At 45.4% G+C, this 11,927-nt stretch overlaps 1 protein-coding gene across 1 annotated transcript; it reads right to left on the bottom strand.

The window, feature by feature from the left end:
• Nucleotides 1–1,074: 1,074 nt before the first annotated feature.
• Nucleotides 1,075–7,453, bottom strand: GBGT1 (globoside alpha-1,3-N-acetylgalactosaminyltransferase 1 (FORS blood group)). Its single transcript, XM_062505645.1, has 7 exons — nt 7,413–7,453; nt 7,257–7,323; nt 6,400–6,462; nt 5,138–5,188; nt 5,004–5,039; nt 2,879–3,013; nt 1,075–2,190 (listed from the first exon to the last, which is right to left on the bottom strand). The coding sequence occupies exons 2-7, from the start codon at nt 7,319–7,321 to the stop codon at nt 1,506–1,508; spliced, it is 1,035 nt and encodes a 344-aa protein (XP_062361629.1). The 5' UTR covers nt 7,322–7,323; nt 7,413–7,453; the 3' UTR covers nt 1,075–1,505.
• Nucleotides 7,454–11,927: the final 4,474 nt, after the last annotated feature.

The raw sequence follows: 11,927 nt of genomic DNA, 5'->3' as shown, positions 1-11,927 counted from the left end.
TGGCAAGTGCCATTCTCAGCCTGCTCACAGGACTGAAATGGCTCGTTAAGTCATCTGCAATCAGTGGTGGGGCCCTAAAGCTTTGAATACTTGATTCACTGCCATACAGCAATTTTCTCATGTGAGGAGAAGCAGGAACAGTCAGCCACCTCTTCTCTATTTTCCCTCTCTCTGCCAAATGAGCCTTTCCCCCCCTTTCCTTCCTTTTTCCTTTTTTTTTTTTTCCTAAACTGTTCCCTTAGAAACAGCCCGTTCACCCTTTCACCCTGCTCCTCCTCTCCCTGCAGCTCCCGCGGCCTCTCTGCTGCTCCCTGTGAGTGAACAGGGACTGACGTGCTCAGTCCTTTGGTAGCAGAGGGAGATGATGTTTATGGCAGCCCTGCTGTGACAAAGGGAGGTGGCACAGGCACCCCTGAGCTGTGACCTCAGCTGCCAGCCACAGCCGTGGCTGCTCCCCTGTGCTCACCCAAGGGAACTGTCAGGCTCTAAATGCCTGGTTCAGCTCCTCAGCACATGCAAGGAGAGAAAATGTTAACCCCAGCCCACTTCCAGCTCTGTGCTGAACTCCCAGCTTCATCAGAGCATTTCATTATGGAATGAAATCATCCTGTTTGCTGGAAAGGCATCAGCTCGTGCTGTCAGCTCCAGCAGCTTCTCGCCAATTTATTTCACAGAGCTTAGAAAAATTGGAAAGGGCTGATGCAATGGAGAGGAACATGAACATCTCAAAACCAGATTTTCTGTGTTGGAAAAGATTACATGATCCACAGAGACATGTGACCCAGGGAGAAGGTTCAGAGCACATCTGTGATTGAAATAAACCCGAAGAAGTTCAGTCTGCTCTGAGCTTTGGCAGTTCTGTCTAAACTTGGGTCTCCAAAGCACAGTCTGGAATTTGGGAGATAACTGCTAGCTGAGTTCACACTGTTTGTCCTGTCAGACCAGGACTCTTACTGGCAATGCCTGGCACCAGCTCTCTACTGAGAAGGTCCAAGAAATCCTGCTGCACACCAGACAGAGATAACCTGCTCCAAGTGCAAGTTTCCTCATGATTCTGACAAAAGGTGTTAGTTTAAATCACAACACAGGAAAATTTATTGAAAATTTATTGCCCTGCAACATTCCTTTTTTTTTTTTTTTAAATGGAAAGGTCTTTACCAAAGTCCAAGGTCTTCTCCACAGGAACGTCAAATACCATTTTGATCTTGTAAAGTTTCCACCAGCCCTTGGGAAAACACTCAGGCAAGGGCAACCACAGCCATGCATTGGATAACTGGCCTTTAGGACGCTTTTTTTTGTGTGTAGAATGTACTTACAAAGAGTGGGAATCCAGAATCCTTTTCAGTCCCACCTGCACTTTGACTGCTGCTTCTGAAATGCATTTAGACTCCGTTGTCCAGAGGAACTATCCACACATTCCCTTCCAAGTTCCTTCCCAAAATGCATGGTGGGGCACATCGTGCAGGTTTGGTTGCGTGGAGGATCTCTGTGCAGGGATCAGATGATCAATTTCGGATCTCTTTGTAGTTCTTATCCACCGTGGAAAAACGTATGAGGCGGATTTCGGGGGGCTTTGGCTTCCTGTCGTCCCATATATACTCTGGAGAAAGCAGCTTGGAGGGTTTGTGGGTCAGGAAGTGCCTGTTGAGGTGACTCTCCTCCTGCCAGGCCGCCATGATCCCGTTGGCTTTGTCAGCCAGGATGGTCATGTGGCAGGTCTTGGTGAACTCATAGACTTTGTTGACCAAGCCTCCAAACACGGCTCCTCCGTAGTAGAAATCCCCTTCTCCCTCAGGGATGAAGGCTGCCGAGGAGCTCCTCCTCTCATAAGGGAACTGCTCCCGTGGCACTGCGAAGTAGCCGGGGTGGATGGCTGCCACCATGTCCCCCAGGGTCTCGGGGCCCCAGGGGTTGTGGAACACCATGTCAATGTCCAGGCAGAAGAGGTACTGCACCTCCCTTTGGCTCACCTGGGCCACGTGCCGGCTGATGGCCTCCATCCTGCGCATGGAGATCTCCTGCCAGCTGGAGTATTTGTGCACGGGGACGGTGACCAGCCTGCGCCCTGGCTGCAGCTGGGCTGGGGGAACGCTCTCAGGGCTGTCTGTGAAGATGTAATAGTTCACTCGGTAGCCACGCATGAAATGCTGCTCTGCAGACCCCAGGAAGCGACGCACAAACCTGGTGTACCTGCACAGACACAGCTTGTGGAGGGCACAGCGGGGACGAGGAGGGGCTTTGTGGAGAGATAGAGCAAAATGGGAACGGCCTTCAGCTGAAGGAGGGCAGGGTTAGATCAGATATTAGGAAGGAATTCTTCCCAGTGAGGGTGGGCAGGTCCTGGCACAGGGTGCCCAGAGAAGCTGTGGCTGCCCCTGGATCCCTGGAAGTGTCCAAGGACAGGCTGATGCAACCTGGTCCGGTGGAAGGTGTCCCTGCCCATGGCAAGGGGTGGGAGGAGATGAATTTTAAGCTCCCTTAACCCAAATCATTCAGGGATTCCAAGGGGATGTGTGGTGGATTTTGAAGGGCACGTTAGTGAATGCAAGACAAGGAGTGAGGAGAGTTCACTGATCATCACTGCAGGAATCCACACACTACACATGCAACAGGTGTAGTGGAGGATGAGGAATAAGTGGATTGTCTCCATTTTGACCAGATCTAATCCCCAAGCCACTTGCTAATTCTTATAAAAGTACTGCCCACACCTCAGGTACCTCAAGTCATCCCATGGGCTCTTGTGATTACAGACACACTACACGGGCACAAAACCCCCTTATAAATTGGGACAAATTTCAGGAAAAGGAAAGCCAAAATCATCTTTTCACAGAGGAAAGGCATCACCCCAAGAACTGTGTCTGCTGAGTGCTTCCCTTACTTGCCAACAGCAAAGGCTGTCACCCCTATGGTGAGGTTCAGGGGTCTGTAGGCACTGTCCAGGATCTCAGGGTCAAAGGTCCCTTCCCAGACGATGGGGGCCAGCCATGGTGTGACTGTCAGCACATCCTGGCGCCTGAAGGGGGTGAAAAATCAGAAATGTTAAAGAAATGTAACTGTTCCTGTTGGTTTCCAGGCCAGTAAATGGGGAAGAAGCACAAAAAAAAAAAAAAAGCAGCTACAAGAGTGTGTGAATAAGCATTAATTTGCCATGGAGGCTATTAGCTGGAGATATTTTCTCCCTGCACTCTTACTTGAGGTTACAGAGCATGGACATTTCCATTCCTGGGCTGAAATTAAGCACTTCGACACATCAGCAAAAACCTGAGGATCTGCTAAAACCTCATTTAAGGACTTTTCTGCACTGGAGAGTTTAGTGACCACTGAACTCTCAGAATGGGAAGCTGTGCCTATTTGCTATCATCCTGATGCAGATTGCTAAATGCAGATTAAAAAACAAGAAATAATATTAATAATATGAAAATTACCGTAAAAAATATACCCCACTGCTGTGTTATTAAAACACAGCTTGCAGCATGACAGCTTATTTTTCCAGTATTTATATATAGCTCCAACACATTCAGATATAATTTAAAATTCTGTATGTGAGCCAGCATTCAAATGTGTAACAAAGTTAGAAAAAAATCCTTAATCTCCTGTGAGAGAGGTGGAAATACTGAATATAAACGCAGAAGAGTCTGATTCTGCCCTATTACAGCTCTGCAACGCTGTTTCAATTTACTGCTTTGTTTTCAGTGTTTCATTCTTACCGTTTGGATTTTAAAAGGAGATGTCATTTATGACGGAATTCACCCCAGCCTGCTCACATTTACTCCAGACCAGGAGCTGGAACCCTCTGCTAACGAAATTTGTCACAAACAGCACGTGGCCACACTTGGGGGCTGCCAGGCTCCCACCTGACACAGTTCCAAGGCAAAACAGCACCAGAACCAAACTGGGGGAGCTGTGGGGAGCAGCCTGGTGCTTCAGGCAGCAGATCCAATCAGATCCTCCAACCCAGATCTAATACTTTCAGTCTGAGAGGATACAAGAATAAAACAGTTTGACTCCTTCCTACAGCAATGCCTGTGATTGAAAGATTAAGTTATATGAAGACGAATAATTTGGGTTGGGGGAAGTGTGCTAAATGATCTGTTCTCTTTCTGGGTAGATTATCCTTTTTTTTTTGGAGAGGGAAGGAAACATGCACGTTCACTTCTCTAAGCTTTTAAAATTTCATTTTAAAGGGCTGCCCTGGGATTCCCAGTGAGTCATGGTCATGCTCTCAGTGCCAGTGAACTCCCTCCACAAGACACAGATCATGGAAAGCTTCAAGGTGCTCCCCTCATTTAGCCCAGTGTACACCAGCTGATTTTGCACAGAAATTTATTCCAGTATGGAAGAAATATTCAGGCTGAGTACATCCTGAATATGTGGGGGAAATGATATATATATGTGTGTGTACCAACAGGGTGTGTTTGTTAACATGCAAAAGAATGTGGTTGTTGAAGGTGAACTGCTCCAGATAAAAGTCAGGTCACGGGAGCAGGGCCAAAGAAGGCTGCAACAGCCTGAGCTGCACAGAGAGTTTATCCAAGCCTCTTCTTAGTGCTGCTGTCCCAAATCTTCCCTTAGACTCCTTGATTGGGCTGTGTCTCAGAGATTTGTCTCTGTTTGCTGAAACCACTGCTGAAGGTCACACAGAGCACCTGCTTTATATTGCCCTAAAATGGGTCCAAAGCTCTCCCACATCTGGTTCCAGCTCCAGAAGGTATTTCCCACTTAGAGGTATCACAGATCTCCCATCTCAAAAAGAGTTCCTGGCCATGGAACTCTTGTTCCATGTGCGCTAATGTGATAATTGGAAATTAACACTAAGTGTGTTAATAAGTGTACAGTGACCAAACCCAACCTTAGAGCAGCACAGGCAGCTGCTGACACACCCCCGTGGGTGGATTTTCATGGAACGAAGTCCTGCTCAGTGTGCTCCAGGACTCTGGAACTGTGAGTGCTGCAAAGTGCCCAAACCAAATCAGAAGAAACAAAGTTCAAACAAAGAAACTTACTTTGGCACCAGCACTCTTGGCTGCTGATAAAATAATCTGTAAAAAGGAAGAAATATCCATTGAATAATACATGAATATGCCTGGAAGAGAGGAACAGCAGTTTAAAGGTCAGGAGATAAGAAGCCAGTACTTACTGGGGGAAAAGCTGGATTAGCTTCTCTTCTGTATATTGGAGTTTCATGGAGCTGCATGATGGGGTGGGAAGAGAATTGTTAAGCTTTTCTAAAAATATCAACCAAGTTTGGCTTCAGGACCTGCTGCTGCACTGAGAGCTGTCCAAATCCAGCTCCAGCTGCTGTGGACACTGCTCTGTCTGGCCCAGGGTTAGGCATCACCTGCACACACCTCTAGGGTTGTGAGGAAAGGGACAGCTTTGGGACAGAACACACAACACAACAAGGACAGAGAGATGCTGGCAGCAATCCCAGCCTGTGGGGAAATTAGGGTTTAAGGGTCAAAATCCACGTGGGACTGTCAGCAATGGTCATGTATATGCTCCATGCCCTGCAAAACTGTTCCTGGTCTCCTGGAGGGCTGAACTAACTGAATAATCACATTTCCAACAGCATTCAGAGAAATAAGCACCTGACCAGACACAGGGTTTGGAATGGGCTGGAATAATCAGAAATACCTCAATGAAACTTTTTTTTTTTCCCCTTCTTTTCTATTTGAATGGTTTGGTTTTGTTTTCACAAGAACAGTAAGTCATGGGAAAAGCCATGGCTTGTCATGTCCCAGCTCTGGTGCAATGCGGCAGTGAGGAGGTCACTGGGGCCACGTCCCTGGTCCCTGCACAGTGTAAATTCTCTCCTGTGCAGCTCTGGGACAGCTCTTGGCACCCAGGATAAGTCAGACACATCAGTTTGCAGCGTGCAAGGAAGCTCAGAAGCAGCTCCCCTTCATTTGTTCAGGTCCAGAGCTCAAGCGCTGCCAGGCACAAACCCGTTCACGGAGTGGGGGGAGAGCACAGATCACAGAGGGAAGAACAGGAGCCTGAGGAGAACTGGGGGGTCATTCCTGACTGTGCCAGAGCTCCTCCTGTGCCTGTTCATGTCACCTCTCTGCTTAGGGGACCCTGCCTAGTGAGTGGATACTGCAAGCACAGTTGTTCGTGTGCAGGTGTGTGATTACACCCTGATAAAGAAGCTGCATTAACCTTTTGGTCCTGGGCTCTGTGACCCACGACGAACAAAGCCTCCCTCACCTGTGCAGAGCCGGAGCTGTCCTGCAGGGCAGGCAGGCCCCAACAGCATTGTTAGCTTTTTGTTTTAAGAGTGACTAATTACAGCTTCATACATAAAGAACAAGAGACTTGTTAATCACTGTTTGTGCTGTCAGTGGTGAAGAGCAGGACAATGACCTGTGTTACTCATTAGACACAAAACAAAATACTTACAAGATTTCGGGGCAGGGAAGGTAGTAGGGCAGGTAGTGCACTTTTCCACTCCCAGCTCTAGCCCTGTGAGAGCAAAGAAATGCTTTAAGACAGGAAATGTTGAAGGAAACCTTCCTAGAATTTTCCAAGATCACCCAAAGACCTGGCAAAGATTTTCAGAGGTAACTCTGGCTAACTCCATGTCTACTTTATTAATTAGTGTAGGATCTGCTATGTTCACATTTTAACACAATGTCCTGCTGCTGAGGCAAAATGCAGCTGCCCATAAAGTGAAAGTACAAGAAATTGCAACATCATAAATATGCGATAATTCATAATAATTTAAAAATTCTTATTTTAATACTTAACAGAAAATGCCTTATCTCAGATTCCCTTCCAACAACGTTTGAGGTACAGAGAATCTATAAGCCATACTCAGTCATCAGAATATTCGGTTACAAAATTCTCATGGTTTGAAATGACTTATATTTACAAATGACTGACAGTGACACAGCTGTTCCTGGTGACACTAGCGTGAAGAGACAAATAATTACCTCTGTTAAGGCCTGAGCTGAAATGCAACTGCAATATTCTATACCTGAGCATTTGTTTGTGAGTCACTACGGTGTTAGCAGCCTGGTTTGGACTCAATTGCTCTTTTTTTTCCTCCTTCCCTTAGGGCCTTCTCCCTCTACCAGTGCTCTTTTATCTATTACACAAATAATGTGTAACACTGCGACATGAAACTGTTCTTCCTTATAGCTCAAACAGGGACTTTCCATAAAATGCACAGCTTTTATTTTTGTGTTCTGTGAGTTTTATCACAGAATGTACACAGGATGTTTTAGGTATGACCGAGCTGGCCAGCAAATGCTTACCAGATAACCACAGCAATGACACCCAGGCAGACAAGAAATCCCACCAGCACTTTTCTGGAAATCATCTCTACTAGAAGAAAAGAAAGGACGACTTCTGAATTCCAGCAGCTCTCACTCTGCAAAGAACAAACATGAAGGGAAGAGGGCTGAAAGTACCTCACTCAGAAAAACAGATCACTTCCTCAGAAGAGCAGGAAGCCTCTCAGTAGTTTCTCTTTCAGTCTTCCTGAAGGAGTCAGACTGGAAGAGCCAGGGTGCGGAGGCAGCAACTGTAAAATGTCTGAGCAAGCTTTCCATTTCATTTTTAACCCCAGCTCTAGTGCATGGGGAGCCTTTCTGATTAGATTCCACTCTCTGTGGATTCCATTTTTCGCCTCAAGCACACACCCTTCGCAGTTGAACCAAATCACCCACCGCAGTCCTATCAGAGAGCAAACACAGTTATCACCTGAGCTGATAAACTCCACCTTTCACAATGCAGTAACCACCAGGGGCCATCCCTGCAAAGCTGCTTGTAGGAAAGGTAAACTGAGGTGTGAGACCAGCAAAGAAAGATTTCACAATCCTAATGCATGTTGGGTAAAGATTAAGACAAAGAAATTATTTTCTCTACAACAGCCATGAAAATCAACTTTCCTGAGCCCAGCAGCCTTACCTTAAAAGCTCAAATCAATCTCTTTTTCTGCTCACAGGGAAGCAAAGGTGCCCAGAGTGTGAACTTTGGTTGGACCCTGTGATGAACACAAAATGCGTGGGGCCTCCAGAGGGGTTACAAGCACATTAATTGTTATTCCTTTCATTATTACCTTGTGAGAACACAAGCTGTGGATCAGGCTCGTGTGTTTACACTTCACTGCTGCTGCCTCAGGACCCAATCCATGCTCTCCTGCTACCTGGGACCCAACCCTCCACACCAAGTGTTTTTCCAGGCTGGCTGGAGGGACTGGATGTATTTCCAGTCAGACCTTTCTACTTTCTAGAATGTGATTGGAGCCTGCAGGAAATGGAAAAAAAAAAAAGAAAAAAAATAGAAGAGTGTTTATCAAGTATTTATAAAGATGGTAGCATTTATACTAATGGGAGGAACTGGTACATGATGCTTTTTGGAGGCTGCTGAAGTAATCCCAGAGATCATTACTTGCCTTTGGTAATGCATAGGACAATGCCAATGCAGCTGAACAGGCAGGAGTGATTTTTCCTGCTTTAATTTCTTTGTCTGGAAAAAGACAAGTGGCAAAAAGTTCTTTAATTTGCTTTGCTGTGTCATATAGAAATCCTCTGATGCTTCTCCCTCACTTTCCTTGGAGACAATCTAAGTAGCTTTCATCAGGAAGCATCACAAAATCCTACTTAAAAATAATGACTAGATACATATATACATGTATGTGTGTGTATCTATATAAATATATATGTCCTAGGGCCTTCCACCACTTAAAACCTTCATGGATTCATGCTGAGCAGTTCTGGATTCTTGCCTAAAAATGCTGCAGATCCACAGGCAAAGGAAGAAGTACAAACAGCCTTCCTCCTCTAGCAGTTATTCTGCGTTTTGACCAGTTTTGTCTCATTCTTGTGCTAGTTGTGTCATGAGAGCTGCTGTGCTGACACCAGGATTTGTCAGTGCCACGTTTCTTCCCTTGTGCTTGATGCTTCCAGTACATGCAAAGCAGACAAATGTACAGAGGGAGGTTCAAACAGTTGTTTTTCAGCCATTCTTTGAGGGCTGGCTGCACACAGAGCAGGTAGGAAAGCCCTTCTCAGCAGAAAGCTTCCAAATTTCCAACCAGGGTCTCACTTGTAGCAGTTCAGCTCTGGGCAGTCTCCCTTTCCATACCTGAAGGCTCTGATGTTTCCTTCCCTCTTCTCTTCTGTGACCTCCTTCAATCTTTCTTTGTAATTTTCCAACTTCAAGATCTGGGATTATTTCTGTCACTTCTGACTGGACTCTCTCTAATCAGCCCTTTCTTGTGAAATTGGTATCAAAGCAACCCAAATTCTCCTGCTGAGCCCCCAGCAGTATGAAGTACAGCTGGATTGCTCCCTAAAACTGAAAAGCTGTCACAGTTCATACATTCCCACAGGACATTTGCCTGCTTTGCAGGGACACAGCACTAGGATGACATTCAGCCTGTGACCAAATGTAATCCCTGTGTTTTCTGTGAAGCCTCTCCCAGCCAGGTCTGAGGCATATAAAACCTTGTACTTGACTCCATGAAAACAAACTCGATTTTCAGGATGTTTGTTTTTCTAAAACATCCAGCCCTGACTGAATCCTGTTTTCTGTGGGGCTTGCAACCCCTCCCAGCTTGATGCCACTTTCCAATTTCATAAATATCCTCTCAACATTTCCACCCAAAGCACAAAGGAACACACAAACAGTCCCACTTTGCAGAGTCTCCTGGGATTCCCATTTCCTGGACCTGACCCATGCTCTTATCTCCGTGGCATACAGAGGCTGATAGCACAGAATTTGGGTGATGGAGAAGGACAGAGGATCAAGAACAGAGAGAAGAAAGGGGTCTAACACTTATCCTCAAATTTTTGGACAGTAATATTAACACAGATAAAAAATATGTGGGTGTTAGGTTATTTTAGTGCAGTTTCAGCTGTTGTAATGGGCATAGAGCATTTCCATGTGTCTTTTACAGAGTAAACATCTATTCCCTCAGGAAGAGAAATACACATATTTTGAAATATTACATCACTAAGAGCACAGCTGATTCATTCCTTCAGCCCTTATTTTCATTTTCTGTGGTACAAACTTACAAACCAGAGCACTGGAGGTGGCTGAGATTTAAACACCTTTTGCATCTAAAATCGTCTCACCAAGATTTACCTCAACTGATTTACAGTTTACCATGAATACAAACAAGAATGAAATAGATGTGGTTGCAGCTGATGAAAAAATCTCCAACCAAACAGAAATCACATCTAAAGCATTTTTAATAGTTACCCAGGTTCCTCGAATTTGTTCAGAGGGTTTTTTAAAAGGGATGTGGCTGAAAGTTACTCCCAAATGAACTTGCTTGACCTCCCAGAACAAAGCACTACTTTATCTTCAAGCCCTGCTTGGAAAGCATTCTGGACAGCTGATAAATACCTCACTTGTAGACCGTTCCATGGAAAATATTCTTTGTAGAGCAACTATTTCAGATTTCCCAACGCGCATTTCAGATTTCTTCAACTGAAGTGGCAAGCTGTGAGTGCGGAGTCGTTCAGAACGTGAAGAAAGAGAAGATATCCGTGGGGAGAGCTCCATCTGTGCCCGAGGAGAGGTTTCCTTGCTGGACTCCAGTGTGGAACAGGCTGCCTTTGGCTCCGTGACACAGATGTGTTGTCACAGCTGAGGCTTGAGCAGGAACTCAGCACAAATCCACTGCTCGGGCTCCCGGCTCTGCTCTCAGGTTACGGCTGCACCACGGAGCTACCTAGGCTCTGGCAGGGATCCAGCTGGGAAGCACAGCACAGCCTGCATTTCCCTCACAGTACATTTATCAGCCTTACTGGAAAGGCAAAAAAGAGCTTCTTCCAAAGCGCCACATCGAGAGAATCGAGAATTCAACCGGTCTCCATTGATAACATCTTTGAGCTCAGTACCAATTATCAGCTCACACCAGCCAAGATCAGGAGGGCATCAGCAAGGTTTGACTGATCTCAGGGGCAGAGTTGCTTCATTTTCTGGATGGATTGCTCCCACCAATCTTCCCCAGGATGAATTGCCTGCAGCCAAGCTGTGCTTTTCCTCCTGAGCTGGGCAAACATCTGCTCAAGTTTACATTTGTATTTCTGTCATTGGTAATGACTAAATACAATTTTGCACGGAATAATTGCACAGAGAAGAAACCCTTGCAGGCACCTGTTGTTGGCAGAATTTTTTTTTGCCTCATTTTTTATTATTGCCAATCCAGTGGAGCCAATCCTTCTACCATCAAGATCAGTTAGTGTGTCCTGTGGACAACCCAAAAAGATCAGATAGCTCCACAGTAAATCCATGCATGTGTACACGTTTGTGTTTATGTCTATATTGACCTAATCTTGCTAAAACATAACTTACAAGATAAATGAACAGCACTGCCTAAAACTGAAAATTGGGAGGGAGAACAAATGTATCCAAGATGTGCTCTCCTTTCCAAAGGTATCACCCAAGTTCATATTAAGTAAAGGTGTGGGTATGGGTAATGCAAATGAGACTCATAGTACTGCAAACTTAATCAGCATATGCAGCTTGGTAATGAGGATGCCATGGCAGGAGCAAACAGAGCTCTGACTGCAAGATTGAATCAACTCTGGCTGACGGGAAACAAGATTTTATTAAGTTGAAATGTAAAGTTTGTCTATGTGATGGTTAACTAGATAACTGTAGTAAAATATTACCAGACTTCCTATAAATGGTATATAATCACAGGTAGTGCCCAGTAAAAAATGGATACTAATCACCACTCTGTGTCCCCATCTCTCTCTTATCATCAGTATAAAGGTTTTACAATACCTGCAGTATCTTTGTGTTGAGGTGAATCCCATGTTTGGTCTTTTTGCCTTTTTGTTTCCTCTCCCCCATTCCCAGTGGATGTAAAGAAGACACTGTGCTGCCCATCAGAGGAAGTGACAGCAACTGACATATCCCCTTCAGAAACATAATTCCTATTAGAAAACAGCCAGAAGGTGTTTCTT

The sequence above is a fragment of the Cinclus cinclus genome, chromosome 19 (genome assembly GCF_963662255.1).
Source record: "Cinclus cinclus chromosome 19, bCinCin1.1, whole genome shotgun sequence".
NCBI lineage: Eukaryota > Metazoa > Chordata > Aves > Passeriformes > Cinclidae > Cinclus > Cinclus cinclus.
The sequence above is the reverse complement of the archived record's forward strand: the minus strand, read 5'-3'. Positions and strand labels throughout refer to the sequence as shown.